This window comes from Macaca mulatta, chromosome 13 (genome assembly GCF_049350105.2).
Source record: "Macaca mulatta isolate MMU2019108-1 chromosome 13, T2T-MMU8v2.0, whole genome shotgun sequence".
Taxonomy (NCBI): Eukaryota; Metazoa; Chordata; class Mammalia; order Primates; family Cercopithecidae; genus Macaca; species Macaca mulatta.
In genome coordinates this window covers 8,651,717-8,663,521 of record NC_133418.1, presented here as the reverse complement: position 1 = coordinate 8,663,521, position 11,805 = coordinate 8,651,717, and the positions used below count along the sequence as shown (strand labels likewise).

Sequence of the window (11,805 nt, the reverse complement as noted above, 5' to 3'; positions counted from 1 at the left end):
ATTTGAAGAAGGGATTAGTGGTGATGTTTTTTTGTTAGTATGTTTGTTTTTAACATATTTATTTGACTTGATTGCCAATTTTAGGTCCCAGGTCACAGAAAGGAACCCACAGGACTTGATTCTTGGTGCAGCCATTTGTGAGCTATGGAAGCATATCGTCAAACCATTTCTTTTTTTTTTTTTTTTTTTGAGACAGAGTCTCGCTCTGTCACCCAGGCTGGAGTGCAGTGGCGCAATCTCGGCTCACTGCAAGCTCCGCCTCCCGGGTTCACGCCATTCTCCTGCCTCAGCCTCCTGAGTAGCTGGGACTACAGGCGCCCGCCACCGCACCCGGCTAATTTTTTGTATTTTTAGTAGAAACGGGGTTTCACCGTGGTATCGATCTCCTGACCTTGTGATCCGCCCGCCTCGGCCTCCCAAAGTGCTGGGATTACAGGCGTGAGCCACCGCGCCCGGCATTCGTCAAACCATTTCTAACTGTGGCAGATGACTCTCAGCTCTGTTCTAAAGCCTAAATTTTCAATGATTGGTTCTTATTTCATTTCAAATAAGTCCTACCTCCACCTCCCCACGTCATTAGGTATTTTCTTGTAACAATCCCAACAAAGACCAGATATTCTCTGCCATGAATCAAGGACACTAATCTTTCATTTAATCAAATTACCATCTCCAAAATTATTAATAATACTAATATTCTCCACCTGAGGAACTTACACAGATACTTAAGGCAAACTATTGTTAAGAGCTTTGTGACTTGATTAATCCATCTGTCTGAATTATTAAGCTAGTATATTACTTCAGTATTCGAATGTGGACTAGGCACTCATTTTCACATGTTCATCTATTCATCCATTCACTCAAACATTTATCAAGAACTTTCTCTCAGGTGAACACTGTTCTAAGTCCTCAGAACTTAAAGATGAATTAGATGCAACCCCTGTCTTCAAGGCTTACCCTGAGGTTGGGAAGACAACCAGTGGGTACCAGAATGAAGCGGGGAAAAGCTCTGTTGCGGAAATCAAGAAGTCCAAGGCCATAGTGTCAGAGGTGTATCCCCAGGTCATGGAGACTAACCTGGATGGCACAGGCCATGAAGAGAGGCAGACCATGAACAAATTGCCACATCACTTAAGAGAAGAGGGAGTACAGCCAGGATGGCTGTAGATGACAGAATGAGGGGATGTAGGATGGATTAACCAGAAGAAATGAGCCCTCAAGAAGTGGACATTTAGGGGAGGATGAAGGACACTTAGTCTGGAAATACTTAAGGCAGTGAGGAAGATCTCCCTTCAAGGTGTGCTGGAGACTGGGCAGCCTCTCCAACCCCATCTCCTTCCCGGGGAAGTTCTCAGGGAATAGAAAGGAAATGAGATGCAGTGTCCAGAGATGAGACTGCCGATGAAGAGAGACTTCCTCCTGGTCTGAGGGTGGTGGGGGAGAGGGAGGCAGTGGGAGAGTGGATAGGGGATTCCAGGGCACTACAGTGCTAATCTTCTCTTCAGTGCAGGCCACAGCAGCTGGCAGCGTGTGCAATGACCATGTACATGGGCAGTGCACAGGTCCATGGGGTGGGTCTGTTTCGAGGAATCCCAGTGACTCAGGTGCTAGGCTGTGCTGTCAACCTGAGCTCGCAGTAGTGCTTGGCTGGGTGGAGTGCTGAGTCTGCCACAGGCAAGGCCTTGGAAGATCAGATGCTCTGCCTGAAGCCCTGAGGTGGCCCTGAAACCCTGGAGTGTTCCAGCTGCCCTGACAGGGATGTGACCTGTATAAGGCCTCAGCCTCTTCCTTAGTGTCCATCCAAGCCATTCTCCTGTTTGGCAGCAATTCAGAGGGCCTCATAGAAATTCAATTTGTAGTTATTAATTGAGTACCTACTATGTGTTGAGCATGTGTTAAGAACTCTGTGCACTGCACTGACCTAGAATGTTGGGATTCCTGCCCTCATGGTGTTGAAATGTGTGGAAATGAAGACAAACATTAGATCAGAAATTGTAAGAGTAGTAGGGGGGCAAGAGTAAATTCCAGGTTACCAGAGGAGAACGTCCAGGGAAATCAACCTTGTGTGGGTCCACAGAGCCCTTGCTGAGAATCTCCTCCTCACTAAGCTAGAGTAGAGAAGCACAGCCCCAGCACCATGGCCCCCCTCCCCATGGTGGAAGGGGGAAGAACAGTTCATTCGTAATTGAGTCACTCACATACTTGGGATAAAAAATAATTTCTTTTCTTTTTTTTTTTTTTTTGAGACAGAGTCTCACTCTGTCACCCGGTCTGGAGTGCAGTGGCATGATCTCGGCTCATTGCAACCTCCACCTCCTAAGTTCAAGCAATTCTCCTGTCTCAGCCTCCCAAGTAGCTGGGATGACAGGTATGCGCCACCATGCCTGGCTAATTTTTGTATTTTTAGTAGAGACAGGTTTCACCATGTTGGCCAGGTTGGTCTTGAACTCCTGATCTCAGGTGATCCACCTGCCTCAGCCTCCCAAAGTGCTGGGATTACAGGTGGGAGCCACCATGCCCAGCCCCCAAATAATTTCAAAACAGTTCTTTACTGAAGGTTGCAGTCACCCCTTCTCACCCTTTCGGAGAATAGTCACAAGAATGTTCAGAAATGGAATCTCTTGACTGCTCAGCTTGTCTTCCCTCTCCTAGGACCTCTTCAGCAGACACAGCACTTCACTTCAGCTTCCCAGGGCAGCTCCACATCTCCAACTCTTCTTACAGTCACCGGGCCATGAACCCATCTCCTTTAGACCCTCTCTCTTCCTCTTCTGAGCAGCCTGGTCTGCAGAATCCTGGTCCTCTCCCTATTCTGTGGTTTTAATAGACAGTCATTCTGTTCCATCAGATTCTACTCAGATGAGGTGGGGAGGGGAGCACTGTGCATCTTGCTGGTAGAGCACCCACCAGCCCCTTGACAAGCTTTTGTACTATCCACATGCTCCTCCCAGCATATCACAAGATTGTTTCTATGCTAAAAGGACCCTTTCCCCTCTTCAATGTTGAGATCCATGTTAGCCACCTGGAAACCCACCAAGACCGTTTCTCTTCTTCCAAATCTAAGGCAACAGGGTTGTAGTTGGATATGGCCACCCAGTTCAGACACTTCCTTAGTGTGGCCCTATTGCTGATTTATCTCCATGGGAGGGAAGTAATGTTTGCCCTTTCCAGGCCTGGGCCTTCAGTCATTCTGCATGCATGTCACCAAGCTGGAGCATAGATTGGTGGAGACCCAGCCTTCATGATACAGGGGCAGAGTGGGGCAATGGTTTCCAGGGCCCTGCTCTTCTGAATGGCTTAAAGAATAGAGCTGCTCCACCGATCTGGGTCATCTACATACAGACTGTAAGCTAGAGAGAAACAGTTATTTGCTTGTTAACCCACAATATTATTGGATCTTTTGTTCTGGATAATACAAATCTCATTACCAAAATGTCTCTGTTTTCTAGTGGAGTGAGAGTGTAACAGAAACTACCACCCCATCTTGAGAAACAATTATTCTTCTTTGTTTTTCTTTTTTTTTTTTTCACTTCATTTTATGAATAGCAAAGCTATGAATATGCTCTGCTTAAAGAACTCTAAAAACTGGCTTTGAAAAACTAAGCACAGAATTAAGGTTGCAGACTATCGCACCTTGGGAAGAATGCCAAGCAGTTAATATGTATTGCTGTTGCAATCAAGCTGGTGCCACCCAGACCAGCAGATGGTTCATTGCTCAAGATGGTCATCAAGACTAGATATACTGACCCACATATAGTCAACCCATGCACAGAGCTTCTCCATATCCTCCCTCCCAGAAAAGCCCTCTGGCCAGCTTGAGAAACTTGAGATGGTCTTTGTGATACCAGCCTACCATCTCTTTAGGTTGTCAGCTCCCGAATAAATCTGCTTTTCCTCTCACCAACTCTTGACTCCTGAGTTTGCCTTTTGAGTGGCGAGTGGCCAGACCTGGGTTCAGTTACAAGAGGGGACCCTATCCCCTGATAAAAAGGTACACTTTACAATCCTGTCCATCATGTAAGTGCCAATCAAAGGTAAAATTACTGTCCTGTAGCTCTCCTTCTCACAAACACTTTTCACTCTTCTTCACCTGCTTAAGGTCCTGGTTACAAATGGGAGTGCTTCCCTCAGTCACCTCCCCTTCTGAGACTGCAGCCACATGGTCTACCAGCTGGCTGCCCGGTGCCCCAGCATCTGCATTGCTGCCATGTGCTGAAATCTTCCTCCCCTGAGCTTTGCTTTATTAGAACAATTTCCTAAGTTCCATTTCACCAACATCAAGAAGACAGAGATGAACTATCTAAATAAAATAACGCCTGCCATCTTTTCCTTCAGTTCCTATTGATTGTGACTTAATCTCTTGAGGCAAGTTGATGGGCTTAATATTAAACTGAAATACCAAGGGTTAGCAAAGGAATCAGAGAATTGAGTACAAATAAAATTGTCCACAAGTGGAATTTTCCCAACTCTCCAAAGGGGTTGGCTTAAAGCATGTCAGCCAGGATTAAACCCAGGCATTCCGACTCCAGAGCCTTAGGTCACATACAGATGAGTTGCACAGCAGGAATGGGAGGGAGCAAAAGGTCCACTCTTGTTCCCTGTGCCACACAGCTCCTGAAAAATTGTGTATTAACTGCATTGGTATGAATATAATTCTATACATTGTCTTTGAGCTGCTTTCAGAAGGGATCCTCAGTCTATAGGGAGATTCAGAGGAGGTAGAAACTGCCCCCAAACAAGGTGCCTCTGAAAATTCATGTTAAGGCTGGTTCAAGGCCAGTCTTAGTTTTGGAATGAGAGAGGTTCTCTGGGGTGTGATATTTGGGGCAAGGAGTGGCCAAGGCCTATACATCAAAACATCTCTTCCAAGAGATGTGCCTACATTCCCTAAAGTCAAGAAACGTTGCTTTGATGTACTTAAGAGCCCAGGGGTACCCTGTTAAAATACAATTTCTAGAATGAAGTATTAAACAATACATTTTTGAATAAATAGAAATAAGAAAATTGATCACTAGAGGTCAATTTGGTTCCTGGGAACAGTCCCACTGTTTTTTTCTGTCTGAAGACAAAGCGAAGGCCCCATGAAGCTGTGAGCTCCTGCCCCAGAGATGCTGAAGAAGAATACGGATAACCCCCACCAGAACAGGGGGCCCCATCTGCTCTGGCCATGGGTTTGGATTTACAAAGTCCTCCAATGTCTCCAAGATCTCTTCTTCTGATTCTGGGGATAACAGGGAGAAGAGTACCCACTCACCTGCGATAAGCTATTGGGCTTTACTCGGGACTAGCTTGGGTGAGAGCATAGCCTACACCTTATGCAGTTCCGTTATCCCAGGCAGGGATTTGTGGTTTAAAATATAGGTTTTATTAGTATTCAGATATGGTGAGGCTAACACATCAGGAGACAATTGCCATTGAAAAGATTGTTATACTCACAATTCCCAAGAGGAAGGGGCCCACCAAGCCATGCAGGGGGGTAGAGGGGACTAGGGGAAGTCCTGGGGTCAGTGGGGAGGCAGAAGTAGTGAGAGGAAAACATGGCCAAGAGCCTTTATTGCGGTTTTCATGGGAAGGAGCAAGCCGGCCAGTTTAAGAGGGCTTGGCATTGACTAGTTTAAATAACTTCAGCAAATTCAGGGCCATAGAGGCCATCCCTAGTTGTCTGGCACCTGGCCCTGGGTGAGAGCCTTACAGAGAAGGTGGTTGGGGGTATGGGCTCTGGATTGGTTGGTGTGCATTTGAAAGGCACATTTATAAGCAAGGTGCTCGCCATTTCCAGGGATTAGCATGGGAGAGGCAGTCTCTCCAGGGTCAGCAAGTCCCTAAGATAGCAAAGCATCAAAAATACAGAGTAAAAATAAGTGATTAATACACTTTGTATCTGGCAGGCATTCAAATATTGAAAGAATGAATGAATGAATAAGTGTTTGCACAAGTGAGATACTGAGTGGACCTATTTGAAAAGAGAGAGTGGAAGAATGGGCCCAGGATGTGAGGGACTGCAGAGGACACTTGGAACAGGGGCCAGCAAAAGGGCTCTGAGCTCCAGAGAGGAACAACGAAGAGTAATCCTAAGGATGCAGCTGGAGCTGTGGCCCCCAAAAGATATGTCCACAACCTAATCCATGGAATCTGTGAATGGACCTTATGTGAGAAAAACATCTTTACAAAGGTGATTAAGTGAGAGACCTGAAGATGATGACATCCTAGATCAGGCCAGAGCCTAAATCCAATGATGAGTATCTTTATAATGACGAGGGTCTTTATAAGAGATGTGAAAGGGAGAAGACACAGACAACAGACACAGAGGGAAGGCCACGGGAGGGCAAGGCAGAGACTGGAGTGATGCTGCCACGAGTCAAGAGGAGCACCTGGAACCACCAGAGGTAGATGAGGCAAGGACAGACTTTCCCTCCATGTTTTTGAGGAAGTGTGGCCCTGCCAACACCTTGATTTTGGACTCCTGGGCTCCAGAACTGTAAGAGAATAAATCGCTTTTATTTTAGGCTACCAAGTCTTGTTTATTTGTTATGACAGTATTATAAAACTATTAAATAATACAGGATAGTAATATTATAGTGGAAAAAGCAACTAGGCTTTTAAACAAACTAGTCCTCACAAAGTCTATGTGAAGAAGTTACTATGATTATTTATTTATTTATTTATTTATTTATTTATTTATTTATTTTTGAGATGGAGTCTCGCTCTGTTGCCCAGGCTGGAGTGCAGTGGCCAGATCTCAGCTCACCGCAAGCTCCGCCTCCCGGGTTTACGCCATTCTCCTGCCTCAGCCTCCCGAGTAGCTGGGACTACAGGCGCCCGTCACCTCGCCCGGCTAGTTTTTTTGTATTTTTTAGTAGAGACGGGGTTTCACCGTGTTAGCCAGGATGGTCTCGATCTCCTGACCTCATGATCCGCCCGTCTCGGCCTCCCAAAGTGCTGTGATTACAGGCTTGAGCCACCGCACCCGGCCAAGAAGTTACTATGATTACCATACCAACACCATTTTACCATGGAGGAAACTGAGGCACAGGAATGGGAAGTGACCTGTCCAAGGTCACCCAGCTAAAAGTAGAGGAGTCAGTATCTGAAGCCATCCCACCTATCCCAATCCCATCCCTCAATCTTCAATAATAACAAGATAGCTAAGCTATGCTAAACCAATGCCAAAGATGGTGAATTTTAAAAATATGTCCTATTATTAAAAACACATATACCCAGTCCTCCCACCCCCCAAGACTTTCCAATAGGAAAGGAAAATAAAGTGTCAGTATGAGTGGAAAACACAGTGTTTCCTCTGCCCTCATACCCAGTGCCTGTGGGGTTTTCCCCCAAGCAAGCAATCAATTCTGCAGCAGATATCAGCTGGTGCCCTCCAATTCAATTCCAACACCATCTACCTGGAGATAGCATCAGATCCCACAGGTTCAGGGCTCAGTCCCCAAGACTGTGCCCCACTTCCAATGTCAGTCACAAGCCCCAGGTTATTTTACCTGTGCTTCTGGCCAACAGGCTATGAATTGGGGCTCCCATGACCACCTCCTCAAGTTCAACTAATTTGCTAGAGTGGTTCATAGAACTCAGGGAAACACATTTTCTAGTTTATTATAAAAGGTATTACTAAGGATACAGATGAAGAAATACCACCCTGCAGCAACCTCCATGTGTCCAGCCATCTAAAAGCCATCTAAAACCCTGTCCTTTTGGGTTTCTATGGAAGCTTAGGGTTACATAGTGTCCTCCTTAAATAATGAGATTCAGAAAATATGATTAAATACAGAGTTTATTCTGTTTGAGCTCAAAGCTTGAGAATAGCCACCTGGAAATAACAACACCAAGCTAATAGAATCAGCATTCTGAAGTGGAGAGGTTTTGAGGGTTGTTGATATCGGCAAGATTTCAGGACGTTCAATAGGATTTTAACACTGTCCGTACAAGGTTAGTGCATAGTTAAGGCAACTGGACGGGTTATAGGCTGTGTTCTTTTTCGGGATGGGTATTTAACATTCCACATTGTGGGTGTAATAGTCATGGGGTCTTCTGTGTCATCTGGTCTGAGTTGAGTGCAAGACAATAAAGGAAGAAGTTAATATCTAACAAAGGTCAGTAATTAAGAGCGGAGGGGTCTTATCTCTGGTGCTATTCAGTCTTTCTTAGTCATTTTACAGATTACAGAACAAAAAATAAGGAAGAGAGTTCATTTATAGTTGGAGAAGCCATAGTGGCAGCTGCATGTTACACGACTGAGGCCACACAGTCACATCTCTCTCAAGGTTCAAATCATTTAACGTTCCAGTAGCCTTAAGTCTGAATTGTTTAATTTCACAATAGGCACGACTGATTAAAACATTGGCCACTAGTGACCAACTCAACTTTCAGTGCCTCTTCTCCCTGGAGACTGGAGTTGGGCTGAAAGTCCCAATCCTCTAGTCCTGCCTTGGTCTTCCTGGTGACCAGCCCCACCCCAAAGCTACCTAGAGGCTGCCAGCCACTGCCAATCATCAGTATACAAAGAGACACTGAACGTTTTGAAATTTTCAAGAATTTTAGAACTTGTATGTCAAGAAATATGGACAAAGACCAAACATATATTTCACAATATCACACAATGCTACTTTACTTTTATGAAGCTGAATATCTAGTGAATATAGAGCAAGAGAAATATCTTTAAATACTGTTCGTGGAAAGAAATTTGATATTTGTTCAACATAATCCCTGGATAGCCTCATCAGATCCAGCTTTCTTTCACCACTGAATCCTAAAACAGAAAAGAAAAATGTACCGCTCAGGTGAAATCATTCTCAGAATCAAGACAAAGCCCATGGGCAGGTTATTATGTAACATATTTCACAATTAGACCTCAGTTTGACATGTCATAAAGGCCCAGGTTGCTTTTCCCACAATCAGTACTTATAAGATTTGTTTTTGCTGTATCTCATCAGGCCATTAGGTTGGTGTAAGCACTATGGCCTCAGGGAACATCTTCGCCTTGTGTTTGCTGGGTAGTGCCATTTCCCAGCAGGGCGACAGCTTTCTCAGACACCTTGGACTGCTGGGACTCTGACCGCTGGCCCCTGCTGGCAGCACCCATAGGACAGCGGCCTCATATCCTTGGGACCACATCCTCATGAGAGACAGAGGAGGCCCGGAGCTGCCCTTGAGCATTCACTTCCTCTTCCACAGGGCTGAAGGCCAAGGAATCACTCCAAATTAAAACTCTGGATCTCAGAGCACCATTGGAAGGGACCAGCCTTGCCTGGCCATACTTAGAAATGCTCTCAGTGTAGGGAGCTTGGTAGCTTCCAGAACTCCTTGGTGCACCACCCAAGCATGACACGGTGGTGTTTCCTTATCAAGGGGGCCAGGTGAGGAGTCACGGAGGGCCCAGCTGGGCTACAATGAGCCTACATCCCCATCACAGTGACAGCTGGAGACCACATGCCTCCGAAGAGCTGGGCATGGAAGTGAAGGCTGCAATATTGCCCAGACAGCCTGCATCTGCTAGGCTGGGGTGGGGATCTCTGTGGTTCTGTGTGCAGGAAAAGGGAAGGGGCAGAGTCCTTGGGGGTTATGCAGGGTCCTCCTTTCTTAAACAATGGTACCCGCCACCCCCCCCGCCGATGGCTGCCTCTCACTCTCTCCAGTCAGACACATAAAATTTGCTTGAAAGAGAAAAACTGTGATGAAGCTGACCTTGGACTACCTACTGAGCCTCATCTTCAGTGTTTCTTCCATTCCTGGGCTGGAAAAAAAGGAGCAACTTATGGATACTGAGACACAACTTTCTGCAGCCTTATCTTGATTTGGCTCTTCTCTCTATTGAACCCTAAGGCCTCATTCTTCTAACAGGGATTTCACTGCCTTCCATGGGGACTCACCTGGGAAGCTCTCGCCCTGGGCTAGCACCAGTCTGGAGGTCCTCTGGGACAGTGCTCCAGGAACCTTGCTGCTCCTAGGATCCCAACACTGTCACTTACCCATCATCCCACCCTTTAGCCTTTGCTTAGGTGGTGGGAGGTTCCACAAACCATCCAGCACAGGACTGCCCAGTCTGGAGACGTCATGGAGATGGACTGTTCTCAAAGCACTTTCCAGGAAACGAGTAGGTCCTACAGACCCATGGGAGTGAGACAGGGGTGGGAAACAGCTCCACAGTCCCTATGTTCGGGAAACAAATGCTTAAGCCAAGAGACACAGGTTGTGTTCTGTAGGACTTCCTACAGCCTTTGATGGGCCAGTGTGTATTGTGAGTCTTTGTGAATGTCAGGTGCAGTGTTTTCCAATCTTTTCTGACTTTTGCAGAGTACCTTTTGGCGCCAGTGATTCACAGAATGCAGTTTCTGGGGGCATGGATCTAGTCTGATTTGCTAATTTTTCTATGCAGATACTGAGAATCTCAAGGGTGGCGCACAGCTAGTGAATGGCCGATTAAAATCTAAAAGATAACTCTTCGACCCTGTGACTCTTGCAAGAGTTTCTGTTACCCAGGAAGGAGGAGAGGATGGTGCCTAAGCTCCTCCTGCCATGTGTTTTTGGGGCCATGAATGCTGGACCCTAACGCTCTAAAACATAGGCTCAGATTCTGGTCTAGCCTGTGTCTGTCTGTCATCAGAACTCCCTTACGCCTACTCTGGTGCTCTCAGCCTCTCTCCTGTTGGACCCTTGCCTTTACAAGCTTGTAGGAGGAGATTTTGATTGGAGTGATACCCAGTGAAGGGTGAGAGAGTCCCCATAATTATCCACCAGTTCACCAGGGGGTCCTGGCTCTGCTGTTTGCAGTCACTCCATGATTGGGATGGCTGCAGTGAATCCAGGTGAGAAAGCAAAAGTGAGAAAACATGCTATACCCTGAAAAGGAAAAAGGGTCGTCCCCAGGTGGCAGTGTGATCCTGCAACATAAAAACATAAGCCATTATGCAACCATGTTGCATTACAAGTTCTTCAAAAAATGTCTATAGGGACAGTTTTCAAAAAAGGGTGGTCCCAGACCAGTGGCACCAACAACCTCTGGGAACTTGTAAGAAACACAAACTCTTTGCCCCAATCCAGACCCACTGAATCTTTGGGGGCAATCTGAATTTTAGCCAGGTGACTCTGATGCATGGCCACGTTTGAGAACCCCCAGTGTTTGGAGTTTGTGCTCTGGCAGTGCCTCTGTTGGAGTCTGTACAATGGCATGTGGTCTCCTGAGCAAGAGAAAGCAAGACCTCAGGAGCAGCTGGCTCCAGGGGACTCATCTGTGGGGCTGGAGGTGAAATCTGAACAGCCAGAGGCATTGCCCCATGGTTCCCGTCTGCCCTCAGGGAGACCTGAACTTAATTGCTCAGCCACAAAAGATTCTCAGGGTCCTTTTGAGACTAGCTCTGCCCAGAAGTGGTCTGGAGGGGCTGCAGGGTGGCTGGCTCCAAGGACTTCCCCACCCTTCTCAGGTAGGGCTTTCTTTGGGGGTTACAGGCTCCAAGGCTCTTGTGTACCTTCTTGGTGAAGTCCACTGCAGCAGTCCCCGAACCCTGCAAGGAAATGAGGCGCGGGTAAATCCAACAGGAACCACATCATGACCTTGCAGTGGTCTTGCAGTGATCCTGCCGTCCCTGGCTTCCCTCTAACGTAGTCAGAAGTCTGGCGCAAAAGAGGAGGTGGAGAGCATGGCAAATGGTGGGATCACTGCCGTGATCTTCTCTAGCAAACTCCTGCTCAGGAAGGCAAGCTTGTCGTCTTGGCTGAGTTACCATCTGTATCCAAGTAGGTTAAGTTTGCTTGCTCCTCCTAACAGCGCCAACTTTGAAATGGGCACATTGCAAAGCTTAG

General features: G+C 46.6%; 1 protein-coding gene across 2 annotated transcripts in view; it reads right to left on the bottom strand.

Moving 5' to 3' along the window:
• Positions 1 to 7,762: 7,762 nt before the first annotated feature.
• The window catches only part of NMS (neuromedin S), a 78,204-nt gene continuing 74,161 nt past the window's right edge, over positions 7,763 to 11,805 (bottom strand). For both annotated transcript variants that reach the window (XM_028832240.2, XM_015112963.3), the window contains 4 exons: positions 11,472 to 11,507; positions 10,845 to 10,886; positions 9,691 to 9,739; positions 7,763 to 8,755 (listed from right to left, as the gene is read on the bottom strand). In XM_028832240.2, the coding sequence (XP_028688073.1) occupies positions 9,701 to 9,739; positions 10,845 to 10,886; positions 11,472 to 11,507 (117 nt within the window). In that variant the 3' untranslated portion in view covers positions 7,763 to 8,755; positions 9,691 to 9,700. The remainder of the gene's footprint in view (positions 8,756 to 9,690; positions 9,740 to 10,844; positions 10,887 to 11,471; positions 11,508 to 11,805) is intronic.